The following is a 14,006-nucleotide window of genomic DNA, read 5'->3' as shown; positions in this document are numbered from 1 at the left end:
ATAATCTGCATTAAAAAAATCACACATCTTCCTTCCTAAATTCCTTTTCAATTACCTATCACAGTTCCAGTTACCCATTTCCCTCTAAACCCCATTTCACGCACATGTCATGTCTGCTAACGTTTTTCCCATATGATCCCGGACTAGAACTTCCACCTTTTTTCTGTTGCCCCTTTTATAACCTTCCCTTTCTTCCTATAAGAATCCTCAACAGTTTTGTATGGTATTTATTGATTACAGTGTTGTCTCCTATATGATTCTCTACTCACTATAATGCTGGTCTTCAACCTGTGGCTCTCCAGCTGTGGCAAAACGACAACTCCCAGTATGCCCTAAAAGCCGCAGACTGGGAGTTGTTGTTTCACCATAACTGGAGAGCCACAGGTTGGGAGCCATTGGCCTACAGCGTAGCAATGTTCATTCTGGAGTTGCGGACTCCAATATCTGATAAATGCTGGGAGTTGTAGTTTTACTACTCCTTACAGTTTGGACTATTATGAGGATTTCACATTTTAACCAATTTATCCCATGAATTGACGCGTTCAGAAGCCTGATTTACTACAAAAAATGAGCAAACTTTTTTATATAGGAATTTTACCGATTCAGAAAAGATTTGCCAGACATTAAGATACATTCTGCCAATCGATTTACCAGGTTTGAGATAAACTTTTGGCAAATTTAACAAAATAGTAGGCAAATAGATTCTCCGATTAAACTCTAAGGATTGGCGAAAATGCCAATTAGCACATAGTACAGAACGATCCACTTATCTCTACTTACCACACTGCGAGGATCGCCGTGAACCATTCAATTCTATGGTAATCTAAGTCCGATCAGAAGAACCACTCGGGGTCTGGCTGTTGCGACCGTACTATGCCCATATAAATCAGGCCTCAGACTGATCACATCTTGGAGAATCAATGGAGAACAGAATTTTTTTTTATTGTGTATAAGGGTATGTTCACACGCAGTGGTTTCAGGGCGTTTTACGCCTCGAATTACGCCTGAAAAAATTTCACCATTATGTCTCCAAACATCTGCCCATTGCTTGCAATGGGATTTACGGTGTTCTGTTCCCACAAGGCTTAATTTTACGCGTCGCTGTCAAAATATGGCGCGTCAAAATACGCCCGCGAAAAAGAAGTGCATGTCACTTCTTAGGTCGTTTTTGGAGACGTTTTTCATTGACTCCATTGAAAAACAGCTCCATTAACGGCCGTAAAATACGCTGCGAAAAACGCGAGTTGTTACAAAAACGTCTGAAAATCAGGAGCTATTTTCGCTTGAACACAGCTCCGTATTTTCAGACGTTTCTGGCTAAGCGTGTGAACATACCCTTATACTATTTTGGCAGCTATGGAGTTATTTAGTTGTTGTCTGAAATAGCTAATGCTGACTGCCTTTATAACCTGTAGGTTTTTTACAAAGAGAACTTGGGGCAAGGAACCCCAACACCTGTCACTCCCGAGATGGAGAGGGTCAGACGCAATCAAGAAAACATTAGCATGGTATCAACTGGACAATACGCTCTACAATCCAACTGCTTTCCCTTAGCCACCTATTGTGTATACACCTATGATGAACCCAAGTAACAAAGCTCCATCCAAGAGTTGTTACTCCGCAGTAACCCTATGCCCTTATAATTGATCCAGTAATCCTGCTATAAAATAATATACCCAATTGTTTACAAAAAAGTCATAACCATACCCATTGTATCTAACACACTGACACCATGTGGCGCTGATGGTTGGTGGGAACCAAATGCTATTCTTCGGTGCCTTTAAGGTTGGATTCACACATTCCATAGTGGTATCGCAGGAAGGCGCACTTCTATTGCGTTAATACAAAAAGTTTCTACACATTGGACGATACTTAAAGAACCATCTCACATCCATTTGTAACCTTGTAGCCATAATCTAATGTAGTAGATTAGAATCTCTGGTGTAAATGCGACACCTCCCAGAATAGCATCCTCCATATGGACTCTGATCCAGCAGGGACTGCTTGGAGGTGTTAGCTTAGTAGCCTGCAGAATTGTGAATCCACATGTGAATAACAAAGGGGAACCTATGCTTCGAAGGCCTAATTTAAAGCTCCTGGGCCCCAATGCAAAATCTGTAACAGGTCCCCTACTTAACATGTACCATTTAGAATACTGGTGGCAGAGGGCCTTGGGGCCCCAGAGAGACACTAGGGCCCAGGTGCAACTGCTACCCCTGCACCCCCTATAGCTATTCCCCTTTTATGTTTTAGGACACTATGCACTTATTTTAGGATATCAAAGGTTAATGTGGAATTGACCAATGATATCTTCTATGAATTTACACCTTGCTTGCCAAGTCTCTCATATCAAACCTGCCAACTGGGACCATCTGAGAACTTTTTGGTTTATGATTTGGAAGGCTCCAAACTAATGTGCCTGTATTTGCTTTACGAATAACCGTATTCCTCTTTACACCGTCATCCTCTGTGCAGTGTCTCCTGGACTTACACATTTACACCGCGGTCTAGAATTCTGTATAGTGATATGTGGATGCTTCTTTATACGCTGTAGGTGACATACAAAGAAAATATGGGAAAATCGACACCGACGCCTGTCACTCCAGAGATGGAGAGGGTTAAACGCAACCAGGAAAATATTAGCTCGGTATTTTTGTATAAGAGCCACTATTCTTCTATTAATATAACACTGATAATGGTTTAATATGTGCGGTGTTCTCCTCTCTTAATCACAGATTACAATCCTATAACATCCCCAGGTTTATACTAAATTATCACCGCCGTCAATGGCTGGGATTTCCCCAATAATGAATATTCATTGTGATGTAAGAGACATTAACCTCATGGACAAGCTAAAATGACTACATAAGTAACAGAAATAAAAATAATAGAAAAGAAAAATTTCTACCAAAAATCTATACTAAAGTGTTTTTGTTAAATAGTGGAAAAAAGTTAGAGGTTGAAGCTACAGGTCTCCTTTAAGAAGGATGTTCTTGCTTGTATCCCCATGATAACACTTCCTGCTCCTGTGGCAATTCAGTGTTATCGTAGGGAACCAGAATCTGGCTTTCATTTTCCTAGTATGGGTAACAAAAGAAAAGATCGGATTGGTTGCAATGAGGCCCTATGATACCACTTGGTGTCCAGAGCACAAGGTAGGCAGTATTGGCATAGGGATACAGATAGGGAAGCTCTGCCCAGGGACGGCCTGTAACTTTAATCTATGTTTACTCTACTTAATAATAATTTAAAAAAAACACAAAAAAAGGTAAATGTGTTAAAACAGTATAAGTATAAGATTGATAGAATATAGATCTTCTGGTAGTTCACGTTGTAAAGCAAAGTTTCACTTTTCAACCTACATTTCATTTTGAGTATCTTTGGCGTTACTTATTTTGTACTGCCCTTGGGTAACATCATGTCTTATACTCCAGTCACATACAAAGCCGCATTCAGAATCCTGCTGTCTTACAGCTCTAATATTACAATATAGTGCACACAATGCAACACATTATAACATGCTCTGTAAAGACACAGAACCAGCAGGGGTAGCAAAAGTGGTTCTGTAGCCTAGGAGCTAACAGGAATGCAGCAGAATTTTGAATGGAGCTCTGGATGTGAATAGAGTATAAAACATGATTTTACGGAGGATGAGTAGATAAGAAGTATTGAATAGTTAAAAGCGATATATGTATTTACTACAAAACCATTATAAGCTGAGGACATCCATTATAGTAGATCTAACGGGAAGTACTAGTCAGTGTATTAGTCTTCTGTGATGAAGAATTGCTGACAAGTAACAGAGTCAAGTTTACTGGAGATTTCAGTCTGAGGTTATTTTCTGAAGATCCGGTAAGAAACCTGTTTTCAGTGTCTCACACCTGTTAAGACTCGAAGTACTCACGGTCTGCTTCTAGTTCACACTACTAATGCCACCGGTAATAACCTCCCCGCAGCCGGACAACCTCCGCCATCCACTGACTACTCCCGTCTTTACCTTCAGGTTCTGTATTCTGACAGCTTCCGCAAACAGATACAAGGTAGAGCCGCCTATTTGATGGATACTCCTGAAATGAGACGTGTCCGCGAAAGTCAGCGCCACATTTCAGCGGTAACGTATTTTTAACTGCGTCTGTATCACTGCCTTATTTACAATTTCTATTCTGTATATTAAAATGATTTTGTCATTTAGCTTAAAGGGTAACTAAACGCTCAACAAACGTCTGACATGTCATAGTGACATGACAGAAGTTTTGATTGGTGGGGGTCCGAGCACTGAGACCCCCACCAATCGTTAAAACGAAGCTGCAGAAGCGCCCAGGTGAGCGCTCAACTGCTTCGTTTCTGTTCGGCTTTTTCCAGAAATCGATGTAGCGGTGTACGGACTCCATAGAAAATCTATGAGCCCGTACAACGCTACATTGGCTTTCCGGAAAAAGCTGAACAGAAAGGAAGCGGCTCAGCGCTCGCACGAGCGCTTCTGCCGCCTCGTTTTAGCGATTGGTGGGGGTCTCAGTGCTCGGACCCCCACCAATCAAAACTTCTGTCATGTCACTATGACATGTCAGAAGTTTGCTGAGCGCTTAGTTACCCCTTAAGGACGGGTTTACATGAGAGGGAAATTATGTACAAATTGAACAAATCTCATCCACATGCTGAGGACCATTTTCTGTTTGAAAAATCGAACATGCTGCGGAATTTCAAATTCGGTCACGCTTTTCATGGTAGATGGAGTGAAATCAGCAGTGGATTTGCTATAAAATATGCACATAATATGTGCGGATTTTGCTCCAGAAATATTGCGGAAAACCGCTACAAATCTGCTACGTGTGCGCGTATATACTATGGTGTTGTATAGGATTAGGAAAAAAAAGGAACTATTTTTTTTTTCTTGACACAGCGCCACTTTTATACATAGGCTGTGTCTGGTATTGCAATACTAGATGCCAATCTCATATAAACTCTTTAACAAGGTGAATAATATATTACATTGATCAATGAAGACATTCCACCCAAAGCTTAAAAGTTCTGCAGCAGTGTTTTTACTTCCTTTAGGCTCCCCATCCCAAGCTGCTCCCTTCACTTATACAAGTGATAGGGTACATGGTTGTAAGGCATCAGACATGCTCCCCCCCCCCCTAACAGCTCTGTGGGTGCACTAATTTAAAACAAACTCCACACATAATTTGAGAGTTCTGCATAAGTGTCTACTTGGTCTAGGCTCTCCCACAAGCTGCCCACCTTGCCTATTACAAGTCATAGAGAACATGGTTGTAAGGTTTCAGACTTGCTTCCCAGAACACCTCTGTGGGTTCCATCAATGGTTGTAGTACTCTTTTAGATCCGGCAATGGCTGTAATATTTTTTTTATAGCGTGAAGGAAACGAGTCTGGAAAATTTCCCTTCCTTGTCAGGATAGGATAGTCAGAGGAAGAAGAAGAGAGACTCCCTAACTCTCAAAGAAGTTGCCCCATTTGGACAAACCCTTCTAAGGGTATGTTCACACGTAGTCAACAAAAACGTCTGAAAATCCAGAGCTGTTTTCAAGGGAAAACAGACCCTGCTTTTCAGACGTTTTTTTACCAACTCGCATTTTTCGCGGCGTTTTTCGTGCCGTTTTCGCGGCGTTTTTTACGTCCGTTTTTGGAGCTGTTTTCATTGGAGTCTATGAGAAAACAGCTCCAAAAACGTTCAAAGAAGTGTCCTGCACTTCTTTTGACGAGGCTGTATTTTTACGCGTCGTCGTTTGACAGCTGTCAAACGACGATGCGTAAATAACAGGTCGTCTGCACAGTACGTCGGCAAACCCATTCAAATGAATGGGCAAATGTTTGCCGACGTATTGGAGCCGTATTTTCAGACGTAAAACGAGGCATAATACGCCTCGTATACGTCTGAAATTTGGCCGTGTGAACATACCCTTAGAATGAAGTTGCCCCAGTGATCACATGATCGTCACAGGTCCTGCTACTCTAACCCCTGACAATCCGCTCTTTTTACCGGGGGAGGCTCCATGCAGCTGCTCAATCGAATATAATCCGGCCCCCATTCAAACGGGCACCATGTAATACATACTTGTGTTTAGTCTGCCATAGTGGGAGTCGCTGTTTGCACTAACTCGTTCCTCTTCCATAAACTGGGCCCAAGCTCGGAACCCCCTTTATAATGTGCCTTAATTAGGTGAAGAAAAATCATCCTTCACTGTGTTACGAAAACCAACATCATTTTGATTACTTCGTATTTTTTAGGTGAAATACCATGAAGAATTTGAGAAGCAGAAGGGAAGCTTCACACCTGTGGTTAGTGACCCAATAACAGAGAGGGTGAAGAAGAATACCATTGACTTCAGTGACATTAACTACCGTGGAATTCAGAGGAAGGTCGTGGAGATTGAACGAAAGAGGAGTGAACAGGATCAGGATGCAACAGGTGCTGGACACATTATGATGTTGTCTCCTTGTGGCCCTTCGGAACAACTGATCAAAATAAGAAAACTTTGAACTTTTTGTCCAAGGTTGAACAATGATATAGCAGCAGCAGTTACAGCAATTCTCTATGACATAGCCATTGGCCAAAGAACCAGTTCATTGAAGATTTAACACTATATATTTCTCCTCGCAGATCTCAGAGTCTGGCGTACAAATCCTGGATCAGTCTTTGACTATGACCCTGCAGAAGACAATATCCAATCAAGAAGCCTACACATGCTTTCTGGTGCGTTGCTTAATATATTTTTGGACATGGCTGTACAGTGTCATTGGTGAATAAAGAGTAACACCAATGGTGTATATACCATAGAGGCAGACCACAGTGGTGCTCTTGGAGCAAGGGGGCCCAACCCTGGTTGGTTCCATTACCTTTGCTACTGGGTAGGAAGAACCTGTGCAGGACTCCCCTGAAGTGGTTGGGGAGTGATCCAAAAATCATGAAAAGGGCAGAGGGGACAACCACCAGGCACCTCTGACCTGTGTAGCAAAACACAGCAACATAATGAGGAGCCCATTCTGTTTTTTGTTACGGGAACCCCTCCTTCCTAGGTACAGCACCGAGTAACACCTACGTTTAATTTGCAGTTCAAGCCCGTCGCAGCAGAGAACAGTCCCGTTCTGCAAGTGCCTTGAGCTTGAGCGCAGGAGATGAGAAATCGGAACTCTCCGAAGCCGCTGACCACCACCAGTCCTATTATAGCAATGGTGGCCTTTTCACAACTACTGTTGCAACAGGTATGATGACCATTAATATGTGAGATAACAATCGTAGAGCCCTACATAAATACTTATCATATCACTATTCCATAATACCTATAGGCCACAAGGAAAGTTCACATATACTGTTTTATCAAGGTATGTACTTCAGTAGAGCTTCACAAGGCAGCCGAGCAATAAATAACCGCTTGTAGCAGCAATTACCGCTTACACAAAATTCATAGAGGTTCCGTGTTCTCATGAGTTTTATGTTCCATTGTAGGCTACAAACAAACCAAAACTACTGAGCTTCCCCAACAGAGGTCTTCTTCTGTGGCCACCCAGCTAACCACAGCATCATCCGTCCCGTCACATCCATCCACTACTGGAGTAAGTATCTCATTGAATCTTTTTATATATGGTTGTAACAATTAACTAGAAGTCTCAAACATTTTTTTTCGTGTGTAGCTTGAGGTTAGAGTCTTGGAGGACTCTATTTTCAGAGGTCTAAGTACAGCTAAGCTGTTAGGTCACATGTCTGACAGCAGGGGTGGAGCTAAACTGCTGTCTGTTTCCAAGGGCAACCATCAATATTTGGAAAGCAGCTATAAAAAAAAATAAAAAAATGGAGATAAGTCTAAATCAGTGCAAACATTTCAAAAAATATCACCCAGATATCAGTCTCTTATACTATGAGCTCAATATAGTCTTTGGTTAAGCAATAGCCATAAACCATATTGTGGTATCAAACATGCTGCAGAGACACTCAACTATATTTCCTTTTCCAGAAAACCTTCAGAGCCATGTATGACTACAGGTCAGCAGATGCCGATGAAGTGTCCTTCAAGGATGGTGATACTATACTAAACGTCCAGACCATAGATGAAGGCTGGATGTATGGGACAGTCCAGAGAACTGGCAAGACTGGCATGCTGCCAGCGAATTACGTGGAAGCCATTTAAAGCACCACTGAAAGGCCCGCTCCTTCCCAACAAGACCCATCGCAAAAACATCTGTTAAAGGAGCGGAAGATATTTTGTTTTATTTTTGTCATCTTGCCTTATATCTATGAAATAAAAACTATTCAAACCATTAACATCTTATGTAGCATTTTCCTAACACTTGATTTGTACTTTATAAGACTATACTAGTTATTTTTTTCTATGTTTGTGACATCAGCTGACTAATTTAGGAATTACATAGAGGGTCACTGTTTACCAATTAATTCACCGCTCACGTATATTGTGATTGACTTGGACTGCGCCATCTGCATTTTTACTGGATATTTCAATGTTCAGCATTTTACTGTACACAGACGTAGCATCATTTTTGGTGGGGAAAATGCCACCACTTATTTGACATAATAACTGTAGGATATATGAAGACGGAAGAGCCTCTACCCTCCTCTGCTTGTAAACGCTGCATGCATATGATTATGTTCTAGGGTCTACAACTTGTGCTCCCTGTACATTAGTGAACAATAAAACTGGGGTTCCTGCAGTACATACCATGTTTGTCAGTGTGCATAATTTATAATTTTGTTTTATTTCAATGGCCTAAACAAAACAAAAAAACAACATGATTCTCCTCCCTTAGAAGTTCTATAGGCGTGTCTGTTACATTCGCAACGTGCGTGCTTCTTTAGAGCTTCCACCAGTCTGATACTGCAATGGTCCAGACAGTAATTCTCCAAATCCACCACTAGTGGAAGCTTGACACACATGCAATTTTACATCTCCCCATGACTTCCATGGGAGCTGTATAAGTCTACATGCAGTGAGCTCCCTCTAGTGCAGTGGGCCACATATAGAAAAAATGTGAAGTTGACGGGCCGCATTACTTTCAAATTTGATACATCACAAAATTGTTAATCAATTAGTTATTTGAACTACTATAAGGGTATGTGCACACGTAAACTGCATTTACGTCTGAAATTACGGAGCTGTTTTCAGGAGAAAACAGCTCCGTAATTTCAGACGTAATTGCTCGTCCTCGCATTTTGCGAGGCGTCATTGACGGCTGTAATTTAGAGCGGTTCTTCATTGAATTCAATGAAAAACGGCTCAAATTACATCCAAAGAAGTGTCCTGCACTTCTTTGACGAGGCAGTCATTTTACGCGTCGTCGTTTGACAGCTGTCAAACGACGACGCGTAAATGACAGGTCGTCGGCACAGTACATCGGCAAACCCATTCAAATGAATGGGCAGATGTTTGCCGACGTATTGGAGCCCTATTTTCAGGCGTAAATCGAGGCATAATACGCCTCGTTTATGCCTGAAAATAGGTTATGGGAACCCAGCCTAACACTATATTACTATAATAATACTACATTACTATAACAATACTTCATTACTATAACAATACTACATTACTATAATAATAGCGCTAGGTTTAAATTTACTGTAAAGAGTTCGACGATCCGGTTTTCCAGTTTAAGTTTAGCTAAATGCAGTCCAGCAGCTCAGTTGGCAGAGTTTGGCAGACAGGCAAATGTCAAAATTAGGCAGCCCCTTTTTAGATCGTGCCAAAGTGCCCTCTGTAGATCATGCCACACACACCCCTTGCAGATAGTGCCACAGACACCCCCAGTAGATAGCTCCATTGGGGCTCCCTCTAGGAGTGAAATCCCCAACCACAGCATTGCCGACGCTTTGGCCAGGGATTCCTCTGCTGGAGGAGACCCTAATGTCACTGTTCATAAACCATGACGTCAGGGGATCCTCCTGGACCGGAATGTGATGCGATGTCAGGGGCAACCCCAGGGCCGGCGTCCCAGGAGCGGAGCACTAGTATAGGCTCTGCTCCGGAACTCTGGGGAAGCAACGGACATCAGTGTCGATATATGGACAGTGCTGTTAGGGGCTTGCCCAGAGCTGGTGTCCCAGAGCAGCTTCTAGCACCCTGCCTGGGATTCCAGCTCTGCTCCTGCCATCACTGTTCATATATGGACAGAGATGTCAGGGGCAACCCCGGAGCTGGAGTCCCGGGCAGAGCGCTACTAACGTTCCTACTGGGACTCTAGCTGTGCTCCTGACATCACTGTCCAGCTCTGGGGAAGCCCTAGACATTGCGGTCCATATGTGGACAGCAATGTCAGGGGATTCCACAGAGTCCAGGAACAGAGCCTATGCTAGCGCTCTGCCCGGGACTCCGCTCTGGGGAAGACCGAGACATCACGTGCACATTCATAGACAGCGATGTCAGGGATTTGACAGAGTACCGGAGCAGAGCCAGTACTAGCGGCTGTGTCCCGCAGGCCACAGATGACAGCCTCAGGGGCCGCAAGCAGCCCGGGTGCTTGAGACCCCTGCTCTAGTGGCAACGGTAGGCCACCAGAATATTGAATGGCAATTATATAGCTGTGTAAATGAAGTATAGAGAAGTATCAGCAAAGGACATTGGTTCTATTTAGACAAATAAAAATATATTAATGCTTTAATGCGACGCTGTCACAATCTAGTTAAAAGGGAATCTGTCGCTAGAAATGTTTTTGTTTTGTTTTTAGTTAACCAATTATTTAAGTGATTACACATTGTTTTAATTTTTTTTTATTTTTTCACCAGTCAGGAAATATGATAAATTAGATTCTAATTTATTACATTTCCATGTGCTGGCCACTAGAGGGAGCAGTTCCCAAAATTGCAGCATGGTCAATGTGGTAAAGCAACCTCATTGCTTTATGCTGCAAATGTGGGGTAGACACACTCTCTCTAGTGTCCTCACACAATACCCCCTCCCTTCTTCTGGCTAGTGTCAGAAGGAGGGTGTTTGAATCTTCAAACCTCCTACACCGTGTGCCGCCATTTTCTGCGCAACTGCACAGTGTAGGAGGATTAGATACAGTGCTCAGCAGACAGTATAATACAAACACGAAACATAAATTACCTGCTCCTGCCGCCGCTGCCGCCTCCGCTCCTATTCCTTGCGCCTTCGCTTCCTTGAACATATGGCCAGAAGCCGCGGCTGGAAGTCGTCATCTTACTGTCCGGCAGTGGCTTCCGATCCGCATGAAAATGGCGCCGGATTTTGCTCTGCGAACGAGCTTTGTTTTGGTCTGTGTGGGAGCGGCGCATGTGCCGTTCCCACACAGACGGCGTACGCTTCAGAGAATGGAACGGCTCCAGTTCGCATTCTCTATGGGGATGTATGTGTCGTTAATCGACACACAGAGATGAAAAAAAAAATGGCAGCCCCCACAGAGAAGTAAAAACAAAGTAAAAAGTAGAACATGAGAGCACAAATAAAATTTGTTATCATATTAAAAGAAATGATAAAAAAAAATAATATTTCCATGACCCCTTGCCTTTAATGACTCTTCTGAAATTTGAAACAGGAGATACAGGGCGGTTCAAGCTGCCTCGGTAAGTGGACCACCCTGCTCTAATACTGTATCTCATCCCACCGATTGCAATCAGCAGGAGATGCAGCTATTAGATCATGACCGTCACTTTAACCCCTTTGCTGCCCTACACCACAATACTATATTCTGCTGGTACTTTTGTGGATGGAGGGCACTCGGCTGGGAATATTAAAGGGCCCTCGAATTACAAATGGGGGAAAATAAAGGTGAACTTATTACATGGTCTTGTAACACTTTCTGTAGTGATTATCAACATATACCATACAGAAGAACTTGATCTTCGAAATTTAAGATTGTGTTTAGATTGTAAAAAAAGTCTGCAGAGCAAAAAATACATTTACTTACTGGTTATGTCCCCTGTAGGGACAAACAGGAGCAAAAACACCCTATTAACAGTGAATATTTCACAGATCAGGTGGTAATAGACGCAAACACCGCAATATATCTCCTTTTTTTCTTGTCTACAGCGGTCACATTTTCCACCATAGAATAACAGCCAAACCATAACAGTTTTTGGGCTAATGTGCTCCTAATCACTTTTCTTCTTTTTTTGTAGTAATGTTGTTACTGTGCGAACCAGGACTTAATCTCCAGATATCAGACAGAGACCGGGGCCACGGTTTAGTGTTTTTTTTTGTTTGTTTTTTGCAGCTTAGTCCCATTTGCTTCTGTAAGATGACAAGCTTCAATAACAGACAACCCATGGACAGGTGTGGCACGGTCACTACAGGGAAGAGCCACAGACATGGACTTATAGTGCTGGGATATGGATGAATAGCCGCTTCAACTCCTACCATTGCCTATAATGAAAGGACCCAGTGCCAGGTAAAGCATTCACTTGAATTATGCCTTACAGCAATCCCTAGGGGCAGACTTACAAAGACGGGCATTTCATATGCCAGTCTTAGGCCTCATGCACACGACCATGCTCGTAATTACAACCCGTAATAACGGGTGTTTTTACGGTCGTGTGCATGAGGCCTTAGGGTATGTTCACACGACCTATTTTCAGACGTAATTCAGGCGTTTTACGCCTTGAATTACGCCTGAAAAGACTGCTCCATTACATCTGCAAACATCTGCCCTTTGCTTGCAATGGGTTTTACGAGGTTCTGTGCAGACTGCTGTCAGACGGCACGTAAAAATACGCCCACGTCAAAGTGCAGGACACTTGAGACGTATTTGGAGCAGTTTTTCATGGACTCCAATTACGTCCGTAAAAGACGCCGCGAAAAACGCGAGTACATGCAAAAACGTCTGAAATATTTTGCGTGTGAACCTACCCGTTTTTTTTTTACACAACTGGAGTAAGATACAACAGATTTATTAAAAGGTGCACGGCGTAATTATTTTGGGTCCACCTGGCAGACCCCATCCCTCCCCTCCATTGGACATAAAATAAAATTATTTACTTCTCCCCCGGCTCTTCTCAGGCTGCAGAAAATATAAAGCACTGCCCGGTGTCGTGAGTGTGAAAGAGTGAGAGAAGGCAAGAGAAACGTGCGTATTCTCTCTCAAAGTATATAGAAAGTATATATTTTGTGCCTTTTAGTTTTAGAATAGGCAAGCAGGCATAGTAGGCAAGGCTATGTTCACACCTGCGTTGTATCATTCTGTTCGGCTCAGTCAGAGAAGCAGAACAAGGGCATAACGGAACCAACGGACATCGCCAGTGCTGATGGAACCCATTGACTTTACTAGGTTCCGTTGGCTTTCTGTCGTGGTGTCCGATTTTACCGGCCGCAATACTGCAGCATGCTGCGCTATTTTCTCATGTAAACCCTGCCAGATCTGCGACTGTGGGCCCAAACAGAGCTTCTGATGCAGATGTGAACAGAGCCTTAAGTTCGCTGAAAAACGAAACAAAAAAAAATGGTTAAGTCAAAAGTCATAACTGTGTAAAAGAATGTATGCCAAAACTTTAAATTTAGGCCTGGTCATTCAGGCATCGATGACCCTTGGTCCAAAAAGGGTTAAAGCCCGGTTCACACGTAGCGTAAATACTGCAGATTTTTCACAACGGATTTCATTGTGAAAAATCTGCAGCATAATACAGCAGCAGCAAAGTGGATGAGATTTTAATAAATAACATCCGCACCCTGTGGAAAAAAATAGCTCATACATTGACCTGCGGTGCGCTTTTTTGAATCTGCAGAATGTCAATTTATGCTTCAGAATCGCTTTATTTTTTTCTGTTGCGGGTTTTGCTCTTGTAATTCAATAGGAAAGCAAAACCCGCCACAAATAGCAGATAGCGCAACTTCTGCAGCAGAAAAGCTGCGATTCGGTTTCAAAAATCAAAGCTCAGTGAGTGAGATCTTTATTTCGGACGTTTCAGCCCATGTGATGTCCTGCAGCCCGGCCTTCTGGGATACAGACATCAGATGGACGCATCACCATGGCTAAGTAGACGGGTTTTTTTACCTGCTATTTTCCGCAGCGGACATTAGAGCTGAAAAA

General features: G+C 42.8%; 1 protein-coding gene across 1 annotated transcript in view; it reads left to right on the top strand.

The window, feature by feature from the left end:
• The window catches only part of NEB (nebulin), a 156,666-nt gene extending 147,997 nt beyond the window's left edge, over positions 1 to 8,669 (top strand). Inside the window, exons 136-144 of the mRNA XM_075831032.1 lie at positions 1,416 to 1,508; positions 2,555 to 2,647; positions 4,004 to 4,111; positions 6,249 to 6,429; positions 6,622 to 6,714; positions 7,074 to 7,223; positions 7,308 to 7,343; positions 7,468 to 7,574; positions 7,973 to 8,669. Of these exons, the coding sequence (XP_075687147.1) occupies positions 1,416 to 1,508; positions 2,555 to 2,647; positions 4,004 to 4,111; positions 6,249 to 6,429; positions 6,622 to 6,714; positions 7,074 to 7,223; positions 7,308 to 7,343; positions 7,468 to 7,574; positions 7,973 to 8,146 (1,035 nt within the window). The 3' untranslated portion in view covers positions 8,147 to 8,669. The remainder of the gene's footprint in view (positions 1 to 1,415; positions 1,509 to 2,554; positions 2,648 to 4,003; positions 4,112 to 6,248; positions 6,430 to 6,621; positions 6,715 to 7,073; positions 7,224 to 7,307; positions 7,344 to 7,467; positions 7,575 to 7,972) is intronic.
• Positions 8,670 to 14,006: the final 5,337 nt, after the last annotated feature.

This window comes from Rhinoderma darwinii, chromosome 6 (assembly GCF_050947455.1).
Source record: "Rhinoderma darwinii isolate aRhiDar2 chromosome 6, aRhiDar2.hap1, whole genome shotgun sequence".
Classification (NCBI taxonomy): domain Eukaryota; kingdom Metazoa; phylum Chordata; class Amphibia; order Anura; family Rhinodermatidae; genus Rhinoderma; species Rhinoderma darwinii.
This window is presented reverse-complemented; position numbering and strand designations above follow the sequence as displayed.